The sequence below is a fragment of the Parasteatoda tepidariorum genome, chromosome 7 (genome assembly GCF_043381705.1).
Source record: "Parasteatoda tepidariorum isolate YZ-2023 chromosome 7, CAS_Ptep_4.0, whole genome shotgun sequence".
Classification (NCBI taxonomy): Eukaryota; Metazoa; Arthropoda; class Arachnida; order Araneae; family Theridiidae; genus Parasteatoda; species Parasteatoda tepidariorum.
The window spans coordinates 21,842,295-21,853,574 of record NC_092210.1 but is presented as its reverse complement, the minus strand read 5'-3'; the positions used below and the strand labels follow the sequence as shown (position 1 = coordinate 21,853,574).

Sequence of the window (11,280 nt, the reverse complement as noted above, 5' to 3'; positions counted from 1 at the left end):
ATATATATATGAAAAGCAATATATATATATATATATAAAATTTTACTTTTGGAACGTTTTTGATATTGTAACATATGGTACATAACAATACAGACCTTATTCTTTCACCTCCAGGTTCTTGTTTCAAGCAATTAACCATTCCTAGTATTCCACTGCAAAAATCATCTTCTGATACAAGCCATAAACATTCCTCGTCCCTTTGTCTTAAGCGTTTTTTAATCTCTTCAACCCAAGCAAATTCAGGGTTTCTGGTTATATTTACAACATGATGTTCCACGCATAGCATGGCTGGACGGAGTAGGTACAATGCTGATCCATAATCATTACGGGCGCAGCTCAAAACCAGTAATTTGTTGTCCTGAAGGATTTGATCCAACGTGGGACGAGATTGGACAGTACCACACTGCCTTGATAAGAACTCTTCAAATGATGTTAGTTTTTCTTTGTGGTAAAATATAATAAATCCATTCTTCGCCAGCATGGAACATGAAGTTTCAACCAGCTGTCTCAGTTCGGTTGCCGAGCCACTGTAAAACGAAGACACGACAACGTCCTCTTTCTTTTTCAAACTTAATTTAGCTAGGGATGACAGAGGATGTAAAGCAAGATTATTCAAGATATCGCTATCTACTGTTTTCTCGTCATCACACATGAGTGTGTAGTTTTTATACCTTAAATGAGGATGTTTTTTCGCTAAAGCCATAATGTGAGGAATTATTGGAGAGCATTGGGAATTTATTTCGGTGACATTTAATTTATGAAATGTATTTTCTGCGACTATGTCCAACATAATCTTTAAAGCATATCCCGTGGCTATTGTAGAGTTCAAAGGATCTTTTCCAAATCCTTTTAAATCATGCATGTTTTCCGTCGATATTTCCTTTTTCGATGCATGTTTTAGACCTTTAAGGATAATCTGGTTTCCTTCAAATTCTTTTATAACGTTTTCCTCGGCTTTCTCTTGATTTTTGACCTCAACGTTCAATTCTGATTTTATTCCTAATTTTGGACCATTAAGCTGTAGAAGTTCATGGTATTTTTTCATGTATTGGTGAATTTCTTCGCATTCTTCTTCGTATGTATACTGGAACTCATATGGAATAAAAGTATGCTTTTCAAGTGTAGCTGCTTCCTTTTCTGTTCGACAATTAGCTCTTTCAACGGACATACTATCAATTTCAATACCAACAGAGCGACAAATGTTCGTATTACGATTAAAGTTCACTGGTATCTCTGTAAAATAACAACGAAAACAAGTTTTTAGTTCAGGAAAATTATTAAATCGATTTACTGTGGAAAGAAATAAAAAGAGATAGATTTTAGATCTTTTTTTGAAAAGTATCGCCAAATAGGATTATTAACACATACACACACATTTTTAAACAATATACGTAGGTTAAAAATATAAAGAAAACATGGAAAATAATAAAGATTACTAAAAAGAGTAGAAGAAAAATATTTGAATAAAATATTTGTAAAAATATTTTTAAACAAATTATTTAAAAAAAATTCAGAAGCCGGAAAACAAAATAATGAAACTATATAATCTCTTCATCAGCTCACACGATTATATCCGCAAAAAGGAGTGCTTTCTAACATTGTATTATTGTAGCCAAAGCAAAATATATCAATACAACAGTGTGAGGAGCACTCAAAAAAATTGAAATGAAAATGGAACACATTGAGAAAAATGTATATACGAAAAAAACAGAAAATAAAATATAAAGAAAATATAGAACAAGACACAAAACGAAATCTATGCGAGTATCAAATTCAAATGAACTTACGCGTACCGGAATCTTTCAAGAATGATTTAAAATATTTTTGTATTACAATTGCCAGATTAGACAAAATATATATACAGAAGCGCAAATAAAGTTTAGGAGCGTAAATAGAGGTATCTTTTATGGCGTGTTCTTACTGCAGTACTGAAGAGCGTTAGATTTGTTAACCTTGAATTGACCCAAAAATGGATGTGCGCAAGGTAATAATATTATAATGGATAATTTAAGGTTTATAATTAATAATGTTGACATTTTATTATACTATACAACTCTCTTTCTCTTTATATATATATNTATATATATATATATGAAAAGCAATAAAGCTTTGTAAAGCCTTATAACTTTAGTCATGATATAAGGGGAGGAGCTAATAATAGACGTGAAAATTCTCGTTGTGGGATTGTTGAATTAAATTATTTTCCACTCTAATATTTGCTGTTCCCTATGTACGAAGACTGACGCTACAAATTACTAATTTAAATCATTAAGATATTTTACATACAGAAAAAGTTAAAGCAAAAAAAAAAAAAAAAAATGCTTAGTCTGAAAACTTTTGCTCCCTATAGTTCTCTAGATTTTCTTGCTGTTTTGTTCTTAAATATTGCCTTTTGTATAATTTTTTTACATTTTACAACTATCGTTGAACAGTTTACCAAATTTTGTGGTTTGCGACTACCAATGTTCAACTCCGTAGCCTTGTAATTTTGAACTCAATCCAGAAGACAAGGAAAGTCCTTGATCAAGTAATGGGAGAAATTTGCCTTCGTGGAGGGTTTTTTGATGGAACTAACCAGCATTTGCATTGCATGGTGAGGAAAGCCTCTCACGGTTAACCTGACAGCAAGGCGAGTGTAGCCTATTATCCGTCTACCGCTGAGGATATTTTACGTCGGCACTGTGGTCGGTGCGAGCCGAGTGCGGAATTCGTATCGACAAGTCACCGCTGAAATTCGAACCCGGTTCACCTTATTGGAAGGCGAACGCTCTATCCTCTGCGCTACCACTGGTCTTGTTACAATCTAGAATTTATGTATTTTTCGGATATTATCAGCCATGTATATTTTTGTATATTTTGGCACGGCTATTCTGGAATGCAAGCAAAATGCACCTATCAATCTGTAACATGGTGTGCCTGATGACGAGTTGTTGAACTCATTTTGTTTTTTCTTTTACCTTTACCCTTTTCTTTTTTTTTTAATTCCGGAACTTAATAACCTTGTCTTTAAGCTTCATTCATTTGGGTATTGCTGTGTAGCTTACATTTTGTAGGTAATTTAAATTTTTGTTTTTTAATGGCTTTAAGGAATTGTTGCTAACGAGCTGGAAAGAATTTAGTATGTTACGCGTTCTTTAATATCCACAGATATTCGAATGAAGTAAAAAATACTCCCATTATGCTCACATTTGAGATTGAAAAAGCTATAAAAATGGATCATCACCTCAGGATTATAACCTTCGACTTTATGAGCTACTTAAACTTTCGTTTTTAAACCAACTAAGTTAACAGAAAGAAAAAAAAATTCAGTTCTTTGTTAGAGGTTGCGTTAACCTTTTATGCATATTAAGGGCTGGAAAAACTAGACACGTTGTATTCATATACAAAATACATATTTGCCAACTTTTAATCCCTTCCATTATGATTTTTCCCAGTGGTATTAAAATGGAATAAAAATTTCAATTTTAAGCAAAAAAATACGTTGTATTTTAAAAAGCTTAAGCTGCCTATCATGAAAGTAACACATATTAATATATAAGCTTAATTTTTTTAAGAATAGTGGTGAAGAAAATCATTTAAAAATTTAGTTTATAAAAGAAAAAATAGTATATATTTACTACCACTTTAAATATAAAAATGAAATTTTACGCCAAATGCGTAAATGTTGGCAGGTATGAAAATATATGTTATGTAAAAATATGTATATCATACCTCTAATATTTTCATCAGTAGCAAGTTTCTGCTTTAGAACATTAGGATCCATTTTTAAAGAGTAGATTTCAGTTGGCAAGACTAAGTCATCAGGGTTTGCTAGTATGAAAGTCTGAAAGCATGCGTCCAACAAAGGTACCCATCGATCCTTCCATTGCAAAAGATATTGAGTTCCTAAGCGAGGATAAACATGACAATTTCTAATTTAATTAGTCCCAACAGAAATAAACAAAAAATTATAGTTTTTTTTAATAAACAATAAACAATGCTAGCCAAACGCTAGTTTTATAAACAATGCTAGCCAAAATAAATAAAAATAAAAATTAGACAATTTTTCTTTCAGCGAATAAAAATTTAAATTCTTCTTCGAATTTAATTAGATAGGAATTCTTCATGTTGTTCTTTCTAATGAAATTTGGACAAACCTGGCTCACCAGCCATTACTCATTTGCGAACGAAGTCAGGAAGGTGCGCCTCTCATTTGACAAGAGAGCACCGCAAGGGTGAAAGTATGACTTCACTCAAAACCCCAGATAGATGGCAGCACCACTTTTCGCCAGACCACTTCCTCAAATTAGACATAGATCTCAAGGAGAAGGAAATTTTCTCCAGATCTCTGTACGAATGGTACTGCTCAGCAACCGATCACAGAACTTTCAATCCCACAGATTTTTCGAATCCCGACTTTTTCGATTCACAAACAACTGGGCTATGACGGCCCTAACATGTGTTTATTCTGCAATAGTTTGGGGTCAACTGAGTCGTACTATGGTCTTTAAAATGAAATCTGCAGGCGCACTAGGATATACCCTAGTGCGCTTGCAGATCTTCAAACCCTGCGGATCTTCAAGCCCCACACACTAAACTTCTTTTTTTCCTTTTCAATTAAAAATTACAGTTTTTCACTCTTTGAACCGACATCGCTTTCGCAGTAGAAACTATAAAACTCTTTAGAATCTAAAAGTTGCTTTTATTTATTTTTTAAAAAAATACAGTCAATTCGCTATAACTCGAAGTACGATAACTCGAATATTACTATAACTCGATTGTTTTATGAGGTCCCGACCCTTTTATCTTCAATTTCATGTTAATTATTCTCGATTACTCGAATTTTACTCCTTTTAACTCGATTTTTTTATGAGGTCCCGACCCATTTATCTTCAATTTCATGCTAATTATTCTCGATTACTCGAATTTTACACCCTTTAACTCGATTTGTTTTGGATCTTTTGAAGCAAGAAAAAAATCCTAGGAGCTGATATCTTGTCCCTTCCTTAGCAACACACACACAATGTCTTTCGCACTCTTCATGGAGAAGCTAAAGCTGTCCCTCTTGAAGTATGTGAACAGTGGTTAAATGAAACGTTACCAAATTTACTTCAAGGATACAGTTAAAATGATGTTTTCAATATTGCTGAAATGGGTTTATTTTTTAAATGCCTTCCAAATAAGATAGCTATGATGCTTAAGGATAAAAACTGCTCAGGGGGTAAAATGAGCAAGGAACGTTTGACTGTCCTAGTTGGAGGAAATGAGTCTGGGACAGAGAAATTGCCCTTACTTGCTATCGGAAAATACCGAAATCCCCGATGTTTCAAGAATGTAAAAACGTATCCTTTGGATTACAAGTCTAACAAAAAGTTTTGGATGACATCAGTATTATTTGAAGACTATGTAAGAAAATTGGATCGGAAATTCTTCGCTAAGAAAAGAAAACTGATACTCTTTATGGATAGATGCACAGCGCATAGTGATCTACCTAATTTGAAGGCAGTAAACTTGCAATTTCTCCCGCCAAACACAACAGTTGCAGCCGATGGACCAGGGTATCATAAAGTGCTTCAAACAGTTTTATCGTAAATGGCTTGTCAGAAAAATGATGTTAAATATTGTAAGCATTTAGAAGATTTGTAATTAATAAGCATTAATTAAATAATCCGACAATATTTTGAAAGTCCAAAACCGAAACTAACGGTAAGTCGAACTTTCGATATGTCGAAGTTTTTCGTCAGTACTATCAGATTCGAGTTATCGCGAATTCACTGTATATATATTTTAACTCTTAGCTTGCTTGTTCACAAAACTTACACTGTTTTGTAAAACGCACTTAAAGAAACACGTATACTGGAAAATAAATAAAAAAACAATTTATACCGTCCAAACTCATTTTTGATATAGCTTGAAACTCAGGTCCATATTTATATCCTTTCAGTCTCAAATCGTTGTATATGTCTTTTCCATCAACAGTTGACTCTTTGTCGGCGTTATACACAGGTTCTGATTCACAATATTTGAAACCATCCCATTCATCTATTTCTCCACTTGCAACGATCGAATTTCTTTCAAAAATTTCAAAGCTTTTGCCGAGGAGATTAAAGCTCAACTTCAAAGTATCTGGAAATACAGAAAATAAATTAGCGTTAATTAGGAAAATACTATTTAATAATGAAAGACAAACTATAATCGTGCCAATAGAATGTCCAAGCCAAAAGCTAAACTACATCCTTGAAAAAGGAATCAATCAATGGTCATAATTTTATAGTTACTCATGTCAACTAGCTGTTTTCACTATTATTAATGGACGATTCATATTCCCATCCCAATAGAAACGTATTCCTATTGGTTTCTATTTAACTGATCGATCATTGCTGGATTGACAGTGAAATGACATCAGCTTAGTCATCTCTACACAGTGACCTCCATTAATAAAGTCACTAGATTTTATAACCGTCGTTGAACAGCCGACACAGATTTATAGGTTTACGACTACTGATGTTCAACTCCGTAGCTTTGTAATTTTGAACCCAATTCAGAAGACAAGGGAACTCCTGGATCAAGTATTGGGAGAAATTTGCCTTCGTGGAGGACTTTTTTTTTAATGGAGCTAACCCGCATTTGCGTTACATGGTGAGGAAGACTACGAGAGCATCCCACGGTTAGTCTGAGGCAAGGAGACTCTAACCCATGATCCGTCTACCACTGAGGATATTTCACGTCAGCAATGTGGTCGTTGCGAGCCGAGTGCGGTATTCTTATCGACCAGCCATCGCTGAAATTCGAGCCCGGTTCACCTCATTGGAAGGCGAACGCTCTATCCCCCGAGCTACCTCGGCTTTTATTATAATTTAGAATTTATGCATTTTTCGAATGCTAGCAGCCATGTATATTTTTGTATATTTTGGCACTTCGTATCGACTGGGATTCGAACCCGGTTCGCCTCATTGGAAGGCGAACGCTCTATCCCCTGAGCCATCGCGGCTCAAAAAAGTCACTAGATCATAAAATCTTTTACTTTTCAAAACTCTATCCCTTAAGCTATCACAGCTCTGAACGAATTATTGAATAATACATTTTTAGGGGGGGAGGCACTGGTTGGTAGGTCGGGTTCGTGAGAACGAGAGTTAAAATTCCACCGGCCGAAATATGGTGACTCATTCACAGCCGAAGAATGGTGTATTAATTGGTGACTTATACACGATAAATCTGTCGGGGTCACAAAGTCCTAAAATTTCTCATAAAAAATCAATACCACTGGTACTGAATTGGAGATTGACTGTTCTCTGGTTAGGTCAAAATTACGATCTGCAGATGAATGCATGTGGATGAACTACGTTCTATGGATGAATGAGGTGTATATCAGGTAGGTTTTACAGGTCCACTCTGTAAAATGAGCTGTGACTGTGTGTGGCATAAATCATATTCTTGGCCATAGATGACGCGACTGAAAAATAGGAAACCCATACTCTGTTTTAAATTCGCTAGATTCCCCATGCAGGCTTAGCTGGTATGACAAAAGATGCTATAGAAATAACAACATTCATTTATCCCACCATTTTCACCATATTCCCACCTCTCGCTGTACTTTTTCTATCTAAATCTTCTATCTTAATCTAAGTATCTAAATCTTAGAGTTTTGGAGCAACAAAAAATAAACCTTCTGGAACAAAATTTGATATTTCTGTACCACTTTTAGGATAGGCGTCTAAAATTGTTCTTTACAGTCTAAATTTCGAGACACTAGCACGAACATTACCAGAACTATAATGAGACAAAATATTTCTTTCATTTCCGAAGATTTATTATTTATCCTAATTTGTGTTTCTCCCCTCTTCTTGTAAATAGACAATAGATATTAAGTAAATAATCCCAAGACACTGAAGCTGTACGATATTAATTGATTAAAAACTTCATTCCTTTCAAAAATATGCAAAATGGAAGTAATAGTCGATGTGTTCCAAACGCTCGGAAATAGGCGCTCATTTTCAAGACTTGCCAGACATGAATGAGAACTGATTTGGAAGAGCAAACTTAACGTTGCCAACGAAAAATGGAAAAATAATGGGGAAAAACAAAGCTATAAAAACCATAGTAGACCAGAGAGAAAAAAGATGAAAATTGGAAGGAAAAAAAACGCAATGTCCGAGAAGGGCAAATCAGGGAAAAATGTATTTCCACACGCTAAGGAGAGGTGGAGAGAAACTAATGTCGTTAACAAGGGAATCAGCATTCATATAAATAAAACAAGATTCCAGGACATCAAGTTGAGCTAATGTGACTAGTGTGAAAATAATTTTGTCATTCTCGAAATTGAATTTATGCCCAAGATTCCATCAATGTACAGCAATTGATAATTTGTCGTATTCTTGATAACGATCTAATAATACCGACTGTTATTTCCATTTTGTTAAATTTCCTTGTTATTCTATATATTGTTCCCTTGTACAGTTTTGAAGGGAATGAAATATTTAATCAAGTGATAGACAACAGATAGTTTGAAATTAGACATCTTTCCAGTGTTTCACTTATTTACTTGTAGTAAATAGAATGGGTTGGCTTAATAATGTACTCTTACCCATGTGTATGACTACAGCCCGGTGTATCTTGAAGTTCTGGATAATGATAGGCAATTCTTCAGCAATTCCTTGAAGTTTCCTGGCTAGCATTTTCCATGCAAACACAACGTATCCCGCAGCCGGAAAAATGGATCTTTTATCTATGAAGTGATCCAGTAAGTAAATGTCTTTTAGACTTGGATTATATGTGTGAGAGATTTCTTTGGTTCTTTGTTCCCCCTTTCTGACTTGGAATGAAATAGAATGATTCCACTTGATTAAATCAGATATGCATGGCGTGTTTCTTGGAACTGGAAACTGTACTGCAGGATACAATTTTTCTACTCTAGGGTCTAGTCCATGCTGATACATCCTATAACAATATATATATATATACAGTAGAACCCGTTTGAGAAGTTTTTCAAGGGAGTGGAAAGAAACGACTTATTAAACGGGAAAACTTATTAAACGGTGAAACTTAAAAACACATTAATAAAAAACTAAAAAATTTGAAATTGTGTAACTTATATTAAATTCTCAGCCTAATGAAATAAATATTGAATTTTAATATTCATTTAGAAAAAAAATTGCTAATAAATAAAAACAAAGTAACCTACTTTATTTTTTGTTTCATACAATGTAATATACGTTGTTACAATAATTGACTAGATTTCTGTGAGAAAAAATCGTGTAAAGTGGTTTGTTTTTGTCTTTTCTCACCTACCTTTAAGTGAAAATTGTCCAACTGCTGTAAAAATTTAAACATTTCCGGGGGTACATTTTCAACAGTGTAAATAAATTTCCTAAAAGTATCCAGCCCTTTCCTGGCATCAGAAAAGCTAGGTGGTTTAGCAATATCTTCTTCAGTTTCACTGAATTCTTCTGTATCATTTGTAACATCACAAATATCCTCTAATGTCAGCATATCACAAGGTAAAATTTCGTCGTCAACGGATACATATTCTTCAAACGATGCTGTGAAATTAAGTTTATTTTTGAATGACTTCCAATCATTAACAAAATTTACGTTTGTTTCTTCGTCTTCATCTGATATTTCATATTCAGCTTCTAAGAGATATTCTTCAGTTGTATCTCCGTCAGAGAATCCAGCTTTCCGAAAACAGTTAGCAATGGCAGATGGTGTTATTAATTCCCATGCTGATACAATTAACTCAATCGCTTCTAACATATTGACTTTTTTTAGCTCTCCAGTATTTTCAAGTCCTTCCAGCATCCGTTTCACAAGTCGCATTTTATAATGCTGCTTAAATACCTTAATAACTCCCTGATCCATTGGTTGTAGAACAGAAGTAGAATTTGGTGGTAAGAACTGCAACTTGATGTTAGTGTACTTATTCTCCTTGGAATGAGCAGCGCAGTTGTCTACGAAGATTATGATGTTTCGTTTTTCTTTTCGCATCTTACTGTCTAATTTTTTCAAATACGTTTCAAAAATTTTAATTGTCATCCAGGATTTTTGATTACTGTCATAATCACAAGGCAGTGACTTAACATTTCGAAAGCATCTTGGTTTTTTCGATTTACCGATAACTAAAATCGGTAATTTTTCTATACCATTCATACTGGCCCCAACTAAAATTGTCAAACGTTCTTTACTGTTTTTTCCGCCATGACAGGGTTCACCTTTAAAGGCAAAAGTTTTATCTGGTAAAAGATTGAAAAACAGTCCACATTCATCCATGTTAAAAATGTTCTTTGGTTGATACCCTGAAATAATTTCAGGTAATTTAGCTTTCCATTCTTCAGCTTCTTGTAAATCAACGCTGTTACAATCTCCTTTAATTGTTTTATAAACTAGACCAGCTCTTTTTTTCATCCGATCAATCCATCCATTGGAAGGCGTAAAATCAACATTCAATTTCTCCGCAATCTCTAATGCTTTTCCTCTAAGAAGAGTTCCGTTGACAGGTATGTTGGCGGATCTTGCTTGTTTAAACCATATCATCAGTTTCTCTTCAATATTTTCGTATTTTCCTTTCTTCACTTTTTTTACTTTCTGGGATGCACCGGAACAAGAAGAGTTTAAGATGATGTCTTTCTTAGCAATAATGCCATTTAACGTAGTAACAGGAAGATCTAAATTTTTTGCTATTTGAACTCGTGTTAATTGAGGATAGCTGTCAACAGCTTTTAAAATTTTTACTTTGTCATCAATAGATAGAGCTTTACGCTTAATGCCTTTACAGGACATTTTCCACAAAAATCAAACTTTTTACGATGATTTTTAAGATAACATAAGCGCCTACACTAAGAAAATTTTCAACGAAATGCTGCTAAATGTTTAGATGTATCTTTCTCTTCAGTTATTGAATGGGTGTGGACAGCAGTGAAGTTCGTGAGTCACCAGGCTATTCATTTAAGGTGGACACAATGACAAAGCTATTCCCTACATTCTTATCAGTTTCATAGTTCATCTAAAGGTTCACATTCCTTTGCTCACACCTGTTCCTGATAAGTCACCTTTCTTTGTAACAAAGGAGTGATGAAGGTCAGTGGTCAGTACCCATACATATGTTTGTAAGGGCAAGTTAAAACTAAATAAGACATTTTAAATAAAATTTTAAAAAATTGAAATTAGGAGTGGAAACTTCTTAAACGGGAAAAAAACTTCTTATAAAAGTAAATTTAACATTATGGTAATTGGTTTTTTTAAAAAATAACTTCTTACGCGGGAAAACTTCTTAAAAGGGAACTTTTTAAGCGGGTTCCACTGTAT

The 11,280-nt window shown here is 34.0% G+C and overlaps 1 protein-coding gene across 1 annotated transcript in view; it reads right to left on the bottom strand.

Moving 5' to 3' along the window:
• Window positions 1-11,280, bottom strand: part of LOC107447920 (fatty acid synthase) — a 78,359-nt gene that overhangs the window by 31,755 nt on the left and 35,324 nt on the right. Inside the window, exons 13-16 of the mRNA XM_043045247.2 lie at window positions 8,564-8,916; window positions 5,866-6,105; window positions 3,712-3,885; window positions 96-1,233 (exon numbers count right to left, since the gene is read on the bottom strand). Coding sequence (XP_042901181.1) covers window positions 96-1,233; window positions 3,712-3,885; window positions 5,866-6,105; window positions 8,564-8,916 — 1,905 coding nt within the window. The remainder of the gene's footprint in view (window positions 1-95; window positions 1,234-3,711; window positions 3,886-5,865; window positions 6,106-8,563; window positions 8,917-11,280) is intronic.